Source organism: Lolium rigidum, chromosome 1 (assembly GCF_022539505.1).
Source record: "Lolium rigidum isolate FL_2022 chromosome 1, APGP_CSIRO_Lrig_0.1, whole genome shotgun sequence".
Classification (NCBI taxonomy): Eukaryota; Viridiplantae; Streptophyta; class Magnoliopsida; order Poales; family Poaceae; genus Lolium; species Lolium rigidum.
In genome coordinates this window covers 14,992,844-15,010,033 of record NC_061508.1, presented here as the reverse complement: position 1 = coordinate 15,010,033, position 17,190 = coordinate 14,992,844, and the positions used below count along the sequence as shown (strand labels likewise).

Sequence of the window (17,190 nt, the reverse complement as noted above, 5' to 3'; positions counted from 1 at the left end):
GACCGCCGAGCGCAGGCCAGGCCAGGCCGCCGGTGGCGGTGATGTCTTGTGTCTTGCATGCGACACCCAAGTAGCGGTCCAGAAGCGGCGGTGTCAGGCTGCCGCGCACGTTAGCCGGGAACACGCGCGCGTGGTGGAGCCCGGTAGCAGCCGGCCAAGCACATACACCGCCACATGTGAGCGCTCACGGCATGCTCACGCCGCCGCCACCTCCACCTCCGCAGATGCGCTTGATCCTGCAATCAATTGTTTTTAAAATATATTACTACCTCTGTCCATTTTTTGATGTTCTGTTGTCTGGTCAGAGATTTGGAAGACCTTGAACTATTTCTTCAAATTTCGTTAACATTTCTAACTTATGGAGCAATAACAAAAAGAATATGGTGCCTAATACGATAAATGCCACAATTATGTGGATTATCTTAAACTCATTGTGCTAGAATGCATGTGTTGTGGTGAAGAGTTCCATACACTCTTTGCTCAGCGGAGCATCCTACTAAAATAAGTGGAAAGAGGAAGGCTGCTGTGGGTGGTGCTCACTATCGAGGTTTTAGCGCATGCTTCAGTGCTGCTGGTGTTGTGGCCAGAGCCTGGTTAACGCCCGAGAAGCGGGCAAAGGCAGAGTTTAAAGTGATGGTGCAGAACCAGCTCTGCGAAGATGATGAAGAGTGAAAGCTCACAACGTTAAACTCGCCGATGTTGGTTGAAGATGGAGAAGGCTTCAGAGTGATGCCTAAGCCATAGTCATCTTCAGCTAATCGGTTTTTGCTATTTAAAATAAAAAATTACCATAAATTCGCTATCTTGAAATGAGCTGCCCTATCTATTGCAAATGCAGATTTTCATCCTCCCATACTGATATTTTTCTTAGATTTTCCTGAGTTTCCTAAGTGGCATTTTCAACGATCACCTTCCAGTTGGTGCAGTTTTAGAAACATTGTGTCCTATGTTGTTTGTGTTACTTGTTTAAGTTATACGAGGTTTTCTTTATGAACTCCTTGATCACTTAAGTTGCTAGGCACTTGAATGGATCTCTAGACATGTTGATACCAAATTTATTCATAGCACACTATCTATTTCATTCTGGTAGAATCACTGTAATAGTAGAGCATTGCGCACGTCAAAGATTGACATTTCAGCCATAGCACAGCTCTAATCTAGGTACGTTAGAGTTGGAGGGGAGCGGCATTAGGATTTCGAGGGGGGCGGCTAGGTCTTTGACGAAAGGAAACAATAACATTTTCTTTCATATTGTTAATATGTTATGTTTGATGGAGGCATTCTTTTAGGTCGTTTTTTGTGAAAATTTGCTTATTTTACGTCGTTTGCTAAAATACACCATTCATTTGTATCTTTACCAGATACCATTACAATTTCACGGCACATATGCCAAAACACACCACCTATCTAAAAGTAGAAAGTTTTGCATTTTTTCTTCAAAATCAGTCATAGCATGATCATTCCAGCCAAAAGTGCAAAATTTTCTTTTTTGAATAGGTGATGTGTTCTGTCAAATGTGCCATAAAATTATAATGATACCTGATAAAGACACAATCGGACACACAATCGGACACGTAGAATAACGATGTAATATAACAAATTTTCTTTTTTTATTAACGCATTTGGCGGTTAGTATTTCACCCCTTTTCCCGCTCCAATTCCATCCGCCTGCCTTATCCTCTCTTTGGTTCTTCTTCATCGTCTTCTTACCATGGCCGCGGCCACAGCCATAGCCACGGGCATCGGCACCGGCACCGGCATGGCCCCTCTCCTCTCCCCCGGCGCCGCCACGGCAGCTCCCTCGAACCGACTAATCATCCCCTCTGCCCTCACCGCTCATTCTCCGCCTCCAGCCCCCACCGGCCGCTCCCCTCGCCGCCGCCGCCTCCTATCTGCTCCGGCGGTGGCCCGGTCCGATTCCGATGGGGTCCCGGCTCTCTCCCCCTCCCCCTCTTCATCCGGCAACGGCACGGCCGCCTCCGCCTCCGCGCTGACGTTCCAGCAGGCCATCCAACGCCTCCAGGAGTACTGGGCCTCCGTCGGATGCGCCGTCATGCAATGCAGCAACACCGAGGTGCCGCTACTAACCCACCAACTCTTCGGCCATTTGCTTCGCCAACATTAGTGGCTGATTCTGTGCTCCAACTCTTGCAGGTTGGAGCAGGGACGATGAATCCTCTGACCTTCCTCAGAGTGCTTGGCCCCGAGCCATGGAACGTCGCGTGAGTCCACACCTTACATATGCAGTGCAATGCACATCGTTGCTGAATAAATGCTTACACCTGCAACAATGTTTTGCTCTGATTCTGACTTGTTGACACTTAATGCTCTCTTCAAGTTATGTGGAACCAAGCGTGAGGCCGGATGATAGCCGCTACGGCGACAATCCTAACAGGCTTCAACGCCACACGCAGTTTCAGGTTCACTGCCCTGCCCTGCCCCCCAAACTGCTTCCATCCTTTTTATTTGATCGGTCCGTTCTAAAACCACTACTGATTGCTGGCTATGCGTCGCATTTCTCCCTATCATGTCGGATGGACCTGTAGGTGATTTTGAAGCCGGATCCAGGGAATTCACAGGATCTCTTCCTGCATAGCCTGTCAGCATTAGGTATTACTTCTTCTGAATCTCACATGGCCTTAGTTCTTCTATCCAGCGCATTATCGAACCAAGGAAGCTTGGTTGCTAATAACTGTGTTTGTTTCTTCAGGTATCAATGTTTGTGAACATGACATCCGTTTTGTCGAAGACAACTGGGAGAGTCCAGTGAAGTTCTTCCCCCTTTTTTTCCTGTCATATTCTTCTATATCTACACATTTTCTAATTGTATGATGAAAAATAATACACCATATCCCCACGCAGTCATATTAGCCATTGCCGCAGCCAACTAGTCTCCAGTGTGTTATTTGTTGAATAAACTCATGCACCATGCACCAGCGTGATACACATGCATGTGCAGCACTCAAAACATATGGAGTGTGAACGTTGGTCATTGCCGCACTAGTAATAGTAAGTCATAGATTGTAGCAGTGCTTAGGATACGTTGTGAATTACGGCTGGACTCTAAAGCTGCTGATTCACACTACTAGCTAGTGATGTTGTAGTACTATAAATAGCACCCCTTGTATCCCTGATCAAAGGACCAAGTAGCAGCAAATAAGAGAAGAGAAAATTGCCCCAGCTTCTTGTGTCACTACTCACTCGTGAAGAGCTTCTTCCTACTCTCTGTAGTCTGTGTGCGTGTGTCATCTAGCCACTGCTAGTGTTGATTTAGAACTCACATTTGGTATCAGAGCATTGAGTTTAGCGATCCACCATGGTAGGGAATGGAGACCGTGCTGCTCTCACGCCACCAGGAACACTTGCCACGCTCGACGACTCAGCACGGGCGTCGCAGGTGGTAGTGCAGAAAGTGGTACGGGCGGCAGGCTCGACACAATTCCCTCCGCTCACACGCTCCAACTACGGAGACTGGGCACTCTTCATGCAGGTCATGCTCGAGGCGCGCAGCCTGTGGTCGGCAATCGAGACAGGCACGGCCGAGCGAGAGCTCGACCGTCAAGCGATGGAGGCGCTGCTCTGCGCCGTCCCGCCGGACATGATCTCGACGCTGGGCGTCAAGGCCACGGCGAAGGAAGCCTGGGACACGCTGAAGGCGATTCACGTCGGCAGCGACCGGTGTCCGGAAGGCGAAGGCGCAGTCCCTTCGCAAGCGATACGAGGCACTGCAGTTCAAGGACGGTGAGGGCGTCGACGCATTCTCAATGCGCCTCACCGGCCTAGTGAGCGCACTAGCCAACCTCGGTGATGATATTCCCGAGGACAAGGTGGTGCTGAAGTTCTTGGCCGTGATGCCCAAGAAGTACAGCCAGATGGCATGCGCCATCGAGACGTTGCTCGACCTCGAGACCATGACCATCGAGGACCTCACGGGTCGGCTCAAGGTGGTCGAGGAGAGGAACGACGTCGACAACAACACGAGCTCCGGCGGCCAGCTGCTGCTCACGGAGCTAGAGTGGCTCGCACGCTCGAAGCGAGCGCAAAGCGGAGCGTCAAACTACGGCAAGCAAGCACGTGGTCCCGGACGTGGCCCCGACCCACGCAACGGCAAATACAAGCCTAGCGGGAGTGGCGGCAATGCCGGAACGGCTCCACGTCGAAAGCCGCAAGGGACGACAAGTGCCGCTACTGCGGCAAGAAGGGCCATTGGGCACACGAGTGCCGGAAACGGCTGCGCGACGAGGGCGAGACCAACCTCGTTCAGGCCAAAGAGGATGAGGACCCGGGCCTCCTAATGGCTTAGGTCTGCGAGCTGGGTGTCACCCACGACACGACTAGCACCTTGGTGGAGTTGAACGAGGAGCGCGCTGAGGCTCACCTCGGCAAGACGGACGGCGAATGCGATGAGCGCTGGTACCTGGACACCGGTGCGACGAACCACATGACCGGGCACGCCGCTTGCTTCACCGAGCTAGACAAGCGCGTGTCTGGAACGGTCAAGTTCGGCGACGGCTCGTCGTTGACATCAAGGGTCGAGGCACCGTCATCTTCGGCGACCGCGACGGTGGCCATCGGGCGCTCACGAGCGTCTACTTCATCCCTCGTCTAAAATCAAGCATCGTGAGTCTCGGGCAACTCGACGAGGTCGGCTGCCAGACTCTCATCGAGAATGGCATCTTGACGGTCCGCGACCGCCAACGACGCATCCTTGCATCGGTCAAGCGTGCATCGAACCGCTTGTACCTGTTCAAGCTCACAGTGGCACAACCTGTGTGCCTCTCCGCATGCGTAGGCGGCGACACCGCATGGCGGTGGCACGCAAGGTATGGCCATTTGAATTTCCATGCACTTGCGTAAACTTGCGCAAAATGGGATGGTTCGTGGTTTGCCACGGATCGACCAAGTCGACCAGCTTTGCGATAGCTGCCCGGTCGGCAAGCGGCGGCGCTCTCCTTTCCGGCGAAGGCAAAGTACGAGCCGAGCACCGCCTCGACTTGGTGCATGGTGATCTTTGTGGCCCGATCACACCTGCCACACCCGGAGGGAAGAAATACTTCCTCCTCCTCGTCGACGACCTCACACGGTACATGTGGCTGGTGCTTCTCGGTGCCAAGGATGACACAGCTACGGCAATCAAGCGTTTTCAGGCTCGGGTGGAGGTGGAGACCGGCCGCAAGCTGCGCACGCTGCGCACCGATCGCGGCGGCGAGTTCACATCGAGCGAGTTCTCCGAGTACTGCGCCGACCGTGGTGTACAACGACACCTCACCGCGCCCTACTCCCCGCAGCAAAATGGCGTCGTCGAGCGCTGCAACCAGACGGTGGTGCAGATGGCCCGGAGTATGATGAAGGCTACACAAATGCCAGACAGGTTTTGGGGAGAAGCTGTCACGACGGCCGTCTTCATCCTGAACCGTGCCCCGACCAAGTCTGTGGAGGGCAAGACGCCTTACGAGGCCTGGCATGGCGAGCGACCGCCGGTGCACTTCTTCCGCACCTTTGGGTGTGTCGCACATGTGAAGGTGGTGAAGCCCAACCTGAAGAAGTTGGATGACCGCAGCATGCCCATGGTCTTCATCGGCTATGAGGACGGCGGCAAGTCCTATCGGGTCTACGACCCTGTAGGCAACCGCGTCCATGTCACCCGTGATGTGGTCTTCGAGGAGTCCGCAAGGTGGAACTGGAGCAAGGACGGTGATGAACCTGTGGTGGACTCCGGTGAGTCTTTCACGGTGGAGTACGTCACCTACAAGGTGCCGTGTGGCCCACACGCCGCACCAGCTCCAGAAGACGGGAGTGCACTGCCGAACTCCGCCCCAACAGACGCGCCGAGCACGCCTAGAACATCGGCTCCTAGGACGCGTGTCAGTTTCGTCTCACCAACAAGTGCAGCCATGGCCGCGCTGGATGGCCACGACAATGGTGACGAGCCTCTTCGTTTCCGCACCCTCGACAACATCAACAATGCTGGTGCCCCTCTCGGCCCCGAACCAGAGGAGCTGCAGTTTGTAGCTGCCGATGAGCCCGCCACGCTCGTTGAGGCAGAGCAAAGCGAGCCATGGCGACGCGCGATGATCGAGGAGATGGCATCCATCGAGGACAACGACACTTGGCGCCTTGTCGACCTCCCTTCCGGCCATCGCCCAATCGGCCTGAAGTGGGTCTTCAAGGTCAAGCGCGACGAGCGCGGCGCCATCATCAAGCACAAGGCGCGCCTTGTTGCGAAAGGCTACGTGCAACGCTATGGAGTCGACTACGACGAGGTCTTCGCTCCGTGGCCCGCCTTGAGTCGATACGCCTCTTGCTCGCACTCGCCGGGCACGAAGGCTGGGCGGTCCATCACATGGATGTCAAGACCGCCTTCCTCAACGGCGACCTCAACGAGGAGGTCTACGTCGACCAACCTCCCGGCTTCAAGGTGGCTGGACAGGAGCATAAGGTGCTCCGCCTCCAAAAGGCATTGTATGGCCTGAAACAGGCCCCACGTGCCTGGAACGCAAAGCTAGACGCGAGACTTACCTCGCTCGGCTTCATGCGCTGTCCGTCCGAGCAGGCGATGTACGCGCGCGGTGACGGCACCTCACGGTTGCTTGTCGGCGTATACGTCGACGATCTGATCATCACCGGCAACGACAACAAGGAAATCAGCCGGTTCAAGGACGAGATGGCAAGCTCATTCAAGATGAGCGACCTTGGATTACTCACCTTCTATCTGGGTATCGAGGTGCACCAGGACAGCACTGTCATCACCATCAACCAGTCAGCATACGCACTCAAGATACTTGAGAAGTGCGGTATGGCCGACTGCAACCCGTCGGTTGTTCCCATGGAGAGCCGCCTCAAGCTGAGAAAGAAGAGCACGGCGCCACCCGCCGACACCACTCTGTACCGGAGTATTGTCGGGAGCTTGCGCAACCTCGTGCACACACGACCTGACATTGCATATGCTGTTGGGTACGTGAGCCGCTTCATGGAGAATCCCACCACTGAACACATGTCCGCGGTGAAGCATGTCCTCCGGTACATCGCTGGGACACGGTCCTACGGGTGCCACTACGGGAGGAAGACTACCGATCCCAAGCTGATCGGGTACAGCGACAGTGACATGGCCGGTGACGTCGATGACCGGAAGAGCACGACGGGGGTGTTGTTCTTCCTCGGATCGAGCCCCATCACATGGCAGTCACAGAAGCAGAAGGTCGTCGCTCTGTCTTCCTGCGAGGCAGAGTACGTCGCGGCCACGACAGCAGCGTGCCAAGGAGTTTGGCTCGCGCGTCTTCTCGGTGACATGAACAAGGTTGCGCCTGGTGGCGTGACGCTTCGCATCGACAACAAATCAGCGATCTCCCTCAGCAAAAATCCTGTCTTCCACGATCGCAGTAAGCATATCGAAACCAGATACCACTACATCAGGGAGTGCGTAGAGGACGGGCGGGCTGAAGTGGAGTACGTGAGAACAGAGGACCAGCTGGCCGACATCTTGACAAAAGCACTCGGCCGGATCAAGTTCGAGGAGCTGCGTTCCAAGATTGGCATGATCAAGATTCCCGTAAGTGCATGAGCTTAGGGAGTGAATGTTGAATAAACTCATGCACCATGCACCAGCGTGATACACATGCATGTGCAGCACTCAAAACATATGGAGTGTGAACGTTGGTCATTGCCGCACTAGTAATAGTAAGTCATAGATTGTAGCAGTGCTTAGGATACGTTGTGAATTACGGCTGGACTCTAAAGCTGCTGATTCACACTACTAGCTAGTGATGTTGTAGTACTATAAATAGCACCCCTTGTATCCCTGATCAAAGGACCAAGTAGCAGCAAATAAGAGAAGAGAAAATTGCCCCAGCTTCTTGTGTCACTACTCACTCGTGAAGAGCTTCTTCCTACTCTCTGTAGTCTGTGTGCGTGTGTCATCTAGCCACTGCTAGTGTTGATTTAGAACTCACATTATTTTTATTGATTGATGTTTCTTCCCTGTCATTGACAGGTTCTTGGTGCTTGGGGATTGGGCTGGGAGGTTTGGATGGATGGCATGGAAATCACACAATTCACATATTTTCAGCAGGTAATTAAACCTAATCAATTCTCTACAAATCATGTGCATTTCTTTAATGTTGCTGCCTAAATCTTGCTGGAAGTTTCCCAAATACATTCTACTTTGGATTCTTATAAAGCTTATTGACATTTCATCACTGTAGTCAGGAAGTCTTCCCTTGCTGCCAGTTTCTGTCGAAATTACATATGGACTTGAACGTATCCTCATGTCACTTCAGGTAAGTCCAGTAGTGACTGTATGTCTTTCTTCCATATAAGTTGTACATGCAGAGTGCTCAGCACAGTTCCATTTATTTTCTGGATCATGCCTCCTTTATCTGCATACGCACATATGGAAATCCATTTTTTTTTACATTATAGAAGATCTATTAGACCAATCATAATTCTCTTTTAAGTTATTCCCGCCTTACTCTGCTAGGTCATATGCACATTGAAAGAGCTGACCTACTTTGTTTTAGATGTTCTGACAGGGAGTAGATCATTTCAAAAAGATACAATACACAGAAGGAATTACGTATGGAGAACTATTCCTTGAGAATGAGTATGTTTTCTTTGGAAGCTATGTGTACTTTCTCTTTCTCTTTAGCATTTTACGTGCTATGCTTCCTATTCCAGTCCTCATTTTTCTCATCTGTCATGATTGTAAATGCTGTGAAATGTCATTGTTGTCCTTGTTGAATTACATGAATTGGCAAGTGACATCGCTCCAGTCTATTACGAGCTATGCTTGGATTTCACTATCTCATATCTGGTTTCCTGATGCAGGAAAGAGATGAGTGCATATTATTTGGAGCAAGCAAATGTTGATCACATTCAAAAGCACTTCGACGATTTTGAAGTAGAGGCTCGCTCTTTATTATCACTTGGGCTGCCAATTCCTGCGTATGCTTGACTGATATATCTTCTTCTTTTTCTTGGATACTTTCTGAAATTGTGAAGATTGATAAGCTTGTCTTTGGTTTGGAATGGATTAGGTATGACCAGGTTCTGAAGGCCTCTCATGCTTTTAATATTTTAGATTCTAGAGGCTTTGTTGGTGTAACTGAGCGTGCAAGATATTTTGGTCGCATGCGGAGGTGCGGAATTATTTTTGTTGGTTTCTTTTTATGTGTTTTCTCATCATTGAATCCTGGAAATTTTCTGTTCATCTATATGGCAGAAGTGTAAACTAGCATCGTATTTCTGCTTCTTATCCAACAATGTGAATTTGCAACTCACAGTAAACATTTCTTTCTTCATACCATTTCCCAATAATTAGAAGATATTGATGTAGTCATTTTGTCTTTCTTCACTTATTAGATAACTCTACTTCAGTAACAAATGTAGAGTGCATCATCTCTCTCTCTGTCTGAGGTTTATCAGTCCACATTTTTCTGCAAGTTTATGCAGACTTTTCTCACTACAACAAAATTTAATTAATGCATAACCTCATAGAAGTTGGCTTTTGAAGTTTCAAGTTAGCTGCATTCATGTTATATCTTTCTTGTTCGTGTTTTACCACTCATTATTCTTGGTTGATGTTCCTCCAGTAATTTGCCTTCTTTTAGCTTTTGTATTTTAACAGAAACAAATTTCTAATCTTGCTGACTCTTATTTTTGCAGTCTTGCTCGCCAATGTTCTCAGCTTTGGCTGAAAACACGAGAGGACATTGGTTATCCATTGGGCACTTACCAAGAGGATAATCTTATCTATCCCCATATCTCTGAAAAGCTTAGTAGAAAGGTATTTTGTTTACATTGCTATGTATTGCTGAGCTTGTAATTTTGAAACAGATACTGTTGTGAATACACCTGTCACAACGTCCAAGAAACAGACCCTTGACGTTGGCCTCTTGGTTTCTTCATTTAGGAAGTGCTGGGGCAGGCACATGCACATGCGTTTGTTCTTGAAATAGGAACAGAAGAGTTGCCACCCCATGATGTGGTAGACGCAACTGAACAAGTAAATCTCTAGTTCAACATGGTTTTGCATCCTCATAGAAACAACACGATGACACTTGCTCAAAATCTAAGTTATGATGTGACTTCCTTTCCCTTTTGATCTTTCCCAGCTTGAGAAATCTCTAGTTCAAATACTAGGAAAGCGTAGACTGAGCCATGGGAAGGTGCACTCTTATGGGACGCCACGGAGATTAGCGGTATCACTATCATCTTGACTCATTTTTATCTTACATCTAATTTCTCAACCAGCTTTCTCAGTGGATTATTTTATATCATCACATTAGACCCAGGGGCACAGTTTTGATTACAGACAAAATAACTTTGATGAAATCTGATATTAGTGCAAATTGCATGATGGAGTAACATTAAATCAGACAGTAGAGCTGTCCTTTTCTTAGTAGACAGAGTTAGGAATATGTATGTATTTTTTGTTGTATAAAAATCAATAGAAAATGATCTGCATTTTAAGAAGAAGCCATCTTTCGAAGAAGAGATACCTTGGTAGACCTCTTTTACTCACTATGTTTGTTTTGTGGTTCGACTTTGATTTGCAGATTGTTGTTGAAAATCTTAGTATGAAGCAAATGGAAGAAGAGGTTGAGTTACGTGGTCCACCAGTGTCTAAGGCATTTGACCAAGAGGGAAAACCGAGTAAGGTTAGCTATCCAACAAGAAGCTGGACTTTTCTCTGGTATCCTTCTGTTGCGTATTTATGGGTTCTCTGGTTATCTGTGCTGTTTTGAATAATTTTTCATTCTATTTAGGCTGATAAGGGACAATTTTTAGGAACTCCTTTTCTCTGTTCTACTTCAGAGTGAGGGATTTCATAAATATTTTTCTCTGTTCCTTTTCAGGCTGCTGAGGGTTTTTGTCGAAAGAATAATGTTCACGTAGATTGCCTATATAGAAGAATCGACGGTATGCAACTTGTGCTTTTTTCCTTTTAAAAGTTGGTTGATCTCTTCTACTCCCTCTGATCCATAATAACTGTCGGGAACTTAGTACAAAAGTTGTACTGACTTAGTACTTAATCCCCTACACTTATTATGGATTGGAGAGAGTACCTTTTTTCTGAAATTTTCATTGCTGTATCTTTTGTAGCACTTTTGTTTTTGGCAATAGCCATATCAGCACTTGTGTAGTTATGTGTAGCTTCTTGGTGAGTGGTTTTGAGCATTCATCTCCTCGTTTCTCCTTTCTGTTTAAACCAACATGTAGAATCCCATGTAGCAACAAATCTACCTTAGAATTGATGATCTGACTTCAGTAAGGTCCTTTCTTGAGTTGTTTTCATTATGGGTACTCATAATATTAGGTTCATTTCACAAAAAATCATGTTACCTCTGATCTACTATTTTTTCGCAAAAAAGTAATTACTTAAATGAAACTCTGATACACCTGTATGACTACGTTGAGACTCAGCGCTGGACTGTCTGTTTGTAATTCCTGTACCGTGAAAAAGTCTGCAGTTTGTTGAGCTTACTTATTTTTCAGGTAAAACAGAATATATATATGCTCGTGTCAAAGAGTCTGCACGTTATGCTGATGAGGTTATTATTTATCCTTGACACTTCCTTCGCCAACAACATTTGCAAGAATTAATAAGGTTTTTGTTGAAAATTCTGGGGGTTAAAGTTCTGATATTTAATATTTTGGGTGGTGGGAAAGAGAATGATAAACATTTGCTGCACCAGATTAGCTGTCATGTGGTACCTTTCTGTATTTCTTCTCCAAAAATCAATTTAGACAGATTATGTCTACTTGTTTAGCAATTCGGCAAAATCCTCCAGGACGCCAGGTTAGCAAATTATATGTGTACCAACGCTGAGCACTTACGTTGGTTGAATCAGCCAAGCTCCAGAGCTCACAGTAAATTTAATGCTATTTCTTGTGTTGACGCATTATTATTTAGTTGGATGGGCAACTATAACTGTCTGGTAATAAATTAAATCTCACGCTCAGAACCCAGCACCTAGCACACGAGAATCCATACTGTAGTCCTTGCAGTACTTATATTTTCCCTGGCCCTGTTCAACAATTGTAACATGTAAATTGCAGGTCCTATCTGAAGATTTATCTACTATTATATCTGGTATTTCATTCGCAAAGTCTATGCGCTGGAACTCAAATGTACGCACTCCAGATTTTCCTTTTATAGACAGAAGTTAAAATATTTCCTATGCAGCTTCTTGAATATCATTGCCATTGCTAATTCTATTATTATTTTTATATGGGTTATCGTGTTTCGTTTCTGCAAATAAACGAAAAACCTGGTCATTAGTTTCTACAGTTTTTCACACACGCAGTAGGTAAAAAATCTAGAAAAATAGGACAACACTTAATTTTTCTAATATTCTAATACAGGTGCAGTTTGATGTAAACTTAGCTTTAGGTACTCTAATTGTCACTGGGGTTTGGAAAGGAGACTACCTTTACATTTTAACAAAGTTATTTTTAGGGAAACACTTAGTTCTCCTTTTGCCGAATAATGTGTTTTATAGATCAGATTTACAGGTCTAATTCATATCCGCATACTATTTAAGTTTCTATTTTGTAACATCTTGGGATTATTTTTCACTTGCAGATTGTGTTTAGTCGCCCTGTACGATGGATCATGGCACTTCATGGAGATCTTGTCGTGCCATTTTCTTTTGCTGGCATCTCAAGGTAATATTGTAATGTGTGATACACTTAATTTATATTTTTGTAGCGCGATTATATGTACATGTCATGGCGTCAATGGAAGAGAAGTCCTACACCTTCCATTATTGTTTTCTTACAAAAGTTCATAACCACCATGATTCGCTATGGGACAGTGGGAGCCAGTCATGTGGACTTCGTAACTCCTCATTGGCGAGTTTTAAGGTACACGTTGGACTTCCATGTGTATTTAGTCTATTTTCTTCTCCTGTTCTGAAATTTATTTTGACATGAACAAGTACCATGTCCAGTTATCCACATTTTATTGCAGAGAGTAATGTTGAAAGGCTGTAGTTCCATTTCCCTTTTCAGGGTCCGTCCTGTCTCTTGTAGCAGACAAAAACTATGTTAATTAGAGAAAAATATTATTGGTTAATGTTCTTGACAGAATTTTACTAGTCCTGAACACGGTGGAATGCAGTATTTTGTACAGGAAAAAGTGCTATGCTATTTTCTGTAGAGGAATTTCAATCTGTAGTGTGTGATTCGCTTGCTGCTGCCTGGAGGATAACTAATCTTTAGTTGATCTCTTCCCATTCTAAAAGCAACGATGCAGCTATACCTGGCACCACCTGATGTACGTCTGATGAGATTCTGCATGATGTGATGACTGCCAATTTGTGCTGCTTCAAGTTGACATATAATTCTTACACCATGTCATTTGTGTCTAAGGTTGTGAGTAGTGACCCAGTACGGTATGAGTATTGTCGGTAGAACATTATGACCAAATATGTAGTTGATTTGTCCTTCCTCTGAATTTTCTTCATTCAGTAGGGAGATGATATGAACTATTTATTTACACCGGTCAAGCTATTCGTAACTATTAGTGAAGTAATTCAAAGCTTTCTCCAATTGTCAGGTGGAAACTGCAGAATCATATTTGCGCACTGTGGAAAAAGCTGGGATCGTGATTGATATGCAGGTTAGAGATAAGCATATAGAAGCTTTTCGTATGCAATCCAAGATATTATTTTTTCGTAGATTACTGAGAAAGAATGTCCTTTTTGAGGTTTCATAGCAGAAATTTTTATAATATTTTGCACAATTTGTTTCACTGGAGAATATTGCTGTCTTGGGAAAACTTGTTTAGCCTACAGTAAACAGATACAATGGAATTGCCCTATTAATGATTTGTGTTAATTAGTTTGTGCCTCAATTTACACAACACTTCATTGCAGGAGCGCAAAGCAAAAATCTTGGATGATTCTAATATATTGGTTAAAGGAGTTGATGGGAGTTTCATTGCACCTGATAGCTTGCTGCAGGAAGTAGATGCTCTTTTCCCCCATGTTTACCTTTTTGCATAAGTTGTTGGTTAATATTGCAACTTATCCTGAAATATTTTAAACCACAATGCAGGTTGTCAATCTTGTGGAGGCACCTCTTCCCATTCTTGGTCGATTTGATGATTCCTTTTTAGAACTTCCAAAAGATGTATTAATAACGGTATGCTCAGATTTTAATGGCGATGCCAGGTTTTGATGATTCAGTAACATGTTTCGTAATTTTTAAAAGTACTCACTAACTGAAAGGAAGCTTCTTATAATATGCACATTTTCTAATGAAAACCACAACTGCAGGTTATGCAGAAACACCAGAAGTATTTCCCTGTAACCTCCAAGTCTACAGGCGATCTACTTCCATATTTTATTACTGTGAGATGGTTTCTGCACTTATATGTACTTTACAGCTGGGTAGCGATTTCTGTGTCTAATTGAGAGTTTGTTATTAGGTTGCTAATGGTTCTATTAGTGAAGAAGTGGTCCGTAAAGGCAATGAAGCTGTACTCAGGTTATGCAGAGGACCACTCAAGATTTTCTGAATCACATTATTACTATGTAAATTATCATTTTGGAGCCGAAGTCTTGACTTGAACCAACAGTAGCATAGTCAAGTTACCGCCATTGTTTTTGAATTGTTTTTTTCTTGCACCCTGCTGTTTTATTTCGAAAGAGAACATTAGTCAACTGTATATTCTAAAATGGCATACAAATACAGGGCAAGGTATGAGGATGCCAAATTCTTTTATAAGATGGATACACAAAAGCATTTGTCTGACTTCCGAGGCCAGCTCAAGAGCATTCTCTTTCATGTGAGTTGCACTGAACTTTCCTTAGATTCTTGTGTTCTGTTTATTCTTATTGTATCTACATCACATTGAATAGGAAAAACTTGGTACAATGCTCGACAAAATGGTGCGTGTTGAAGATGTTGTTGCAGAGTTGACCCTTGTTCTCGGGATAAATGAGATGATGATCACAGTTATCAAAGATGCAGCTGCATTGGCTATGTCAGATCTCGCCACTTCCATTGTTACAGAATTTACTTCACTTGCTGGAATTATGGCACGCCATTATGCTTTAAGGGATGGTCTTTCAGAACAGGTTGCCGATTCTTTTCAAATGTTATACATTTGTTGCCAAATCTTAGTAGTGAGTTTAAGCGGTTTCTCAACTTAGGCTGAGTAAACTTTCATGTCATAAGATTGCAGAAGCGCTATTTGAGATAACACTTCCAAGGTTCTCTGGTGACGTATTTCCAAAAACGGATGCTGGAATAGTCCTTGCGGTTGCTGATAGGTACTTCCTGCACATATAGTGCCATTGTTAGTCGGGTTCCAGATAGAAAACATAAAATGTTGGTAAATTTGTAGAACCTTGATTCAGCTAATGGTTTTTTTATTTTCACAGATTGGATAGTCTAGTGGGTCTGTTTGGAGCAGGATGTCAGCCAAGTTCTTCGAATGATCCATTTGGGTTGAGAAGAATCTCTTATGGACTGGTAAGGGAAGTTCAGATTGCAAATATCATTACATATAAATATTCTCCTAATATATTTTATCTAGGTCCAAATATTGGTTGAGAATAAGAAGAACTTTGACCTCACGAAGGCCTTGACGTTAGTGGCAGAGGTGCAGCCTATAAGAATAGACAATAACGTTATAAATGAGGTCAGTATATATTTCAGATGATCACTTTGTGTTACGTTCATGAATACATGGTTCGTGACAACCCTGATCAAATTATTGTTAGGTAGTACAATTTGTAACACGGAGACTGGAGCAACTTTTGGTACGTATCTCTTTGACCTGTAATAACAATAGAATTGCTCAGTATTGCACCTATATGTGATTTAATGAAAACATGGTCAATATAACCTATATATGTGAGTAAAATTCATGTCCTTTCCAATTGACTTCTTGTTTCCTCATTTTTATCAGGTGGATGAGGGAATTAACTGTGAAATAGTGCGGTCAGTGCTTATGGAGCGTGCAAACTGTCCTTACCTAGCATCACAAACAGCAGCTGAAGTAAGAAATCATTTCACGCTAAAACCTTCAGATTCTCCATTTCTTTTGAATGCTCTGTGGATTAGGAAGTGCATTCAACTTAATATTTTGCATATTTATAATCTGGAATGCTACAGTGTAAAATCTGTACTATAAGTCTTATGCACTCAGTAGTCAGTACCTTGCTTAAATTTTACTGAAGCATCATGGGTTTTTGGTGATGGTCATGCTATGTGGAAACTTACAGATGGAAGCATTTTCAAGAACTGAAGATTTTCCAAAAATCGTTGAGGCTTACTCAAGGCCAACTCGAATTATACGTGGAAAACAAATCGAGTCTGTTTGGGAGGTACTGGCTGTTTTTACGTAGGCATGTACCATCATAATAAGTCAGCAGATCACAACTTGAATCATGTACAGCTTGTCAGTGTCTAACATCAACTTGCCTGTTTGCTGCAACATTTCTTGCCTCACACGTGGATGCAACATGCAGGTCGATGCAAGCGTATTCGAGAAAGATGAAGAGAAAGCCTTATGGAGCGCTTACTTGGAGGTTGCTGATAAAATCCATCCTGGTACACAAGTCTACTCCGTTTCCCAAAGTGACAAACATAAACAAGTTTGAGATCTGCAGTTCATAGTCTTCACCTGTACTCTGTTCACCACTCCTGCAGGTGTCGATGTTAAAACCTTTGCTGATGCGTCTCTTCTCCTGATACAACCCCTTGAAGATTTCTTCAACAATGTTTTCGTCATGGCGGTGAGCAGAGATTCCCTTCCGTTTTAAGATACATACAGCAGGACCTTGCGACTCGATTTTGTCAGTCTAATTAATCTGGTATTATTTGCTGATGACAGGAGGATGAGAAAATTCGCAACAATCGTTTGGCGCTGCTAAGGAACATTGCAGGTTTGACCAAGGGGATAGCTGACCTCTCGGTTTTACCAGGGTTTTAATTAACATTTGAGCACGCAAGCAAGGTGATGGACATGAGCATGTTTAAGTCCCATTTTTGAGCTGTTGTGGGGTAATTTGTTTACATTTGTTACTGGTGACTTCATCTGGAAAGTGAGTGCCTGGGAAGTGGGAATTCAATGAGATTGTAAGACGGTTCTTGCGTTTTCTCTAACACGATTTTTTTTTTTTTTGCGTCAATGCATTGATCGAGAAAAAAAGAAAGGCCACACCCCAAAATTAGGAC

General features: G+C 45.0%; 1 protein-coding gene across 1 annotated transcript; it reads left to right on the top strand.

Annotated features, from left to right (window-relative positions):
• The first annotated feature begins 1,684 nt into the window (after positions 1-1,684).
• Positions 1,685-17,107, top strand: LOC124684966 (glycine--tRNA ligase, chloroplastic/mitochondrial 2-like). The gene is made up of 35 exons (XM_047219229.1): positions 1,685-2,074; positions 2,155-2,222; positions 2,339-2,420; positions 2,547-2,610; positions 2,711-2,766; positions 7,991-8,068; positions 8,202-8,276; positions 8,529-8,599; positions 8,824-8,940; positions 9,033-9,134; positions 9,661-9,781; positions 9,908-10,000; positions 10,110-10,196; positions 10,554-10,655; positions 10,854-10,917; positions 11,494-11,549; positions 12,058-12,129; positions 12,584-12,666; positions 12,816-12,864; positions 13,559-13,621; positions 13,878-13,967; positions 14,059-14,145; positions 14,280-14,354; positions 14,432-14,490; positions 14,698-14,791; positions 14,865-15,083; positions 15,184-15,278; positions 15,390-15,480; positions 15,545-15,649; positions 15,732-15,770; positions 15,920-16,009; positions 16,236-16,337; positions 16,482-16,563; positions 16,663-16,748; positions 16,847-17,107. Exons 1-35 carry the CDS (start codon positions 1,712-1,714, stop codon positions 16,943-16,945), a joined length of 3,279 nt encoding a protein of 1,092 aa, XP_047075185.1. The 5' UTR covers positions 1,685-1,711; the 3' UTR covers positions 16,946-17,107.
• The last annotated feature ends 83 nt before the right edge of the window (positions 17,108-17,190 follow it).

Excerpts from the sequence above, each read along its gene's own strand:
- LOC124684966 (XM_047219229.1), top strand. The coding sequence starts at position 1,712 with ATGGCCGCGGCCACAGCCATAGCCACGGGCATCGGCACCGGCACCGGC. Across the intron at positions 10,001-10,109 it reads TGGTAGACGCAACTGAACAA|CTTGAGAAATCTCTAGTTCA; the intron begins GTAAATCTCTAG and ends GATCTTTCCCAG. Across the intron at positions 16,564-16,662 it reads TGCTGATAAAATCCATCCTG|GTGTCGATGTTAAAACCTTT; the intron begins GTACACAAGTCT and ends CCACTCCTGCAG.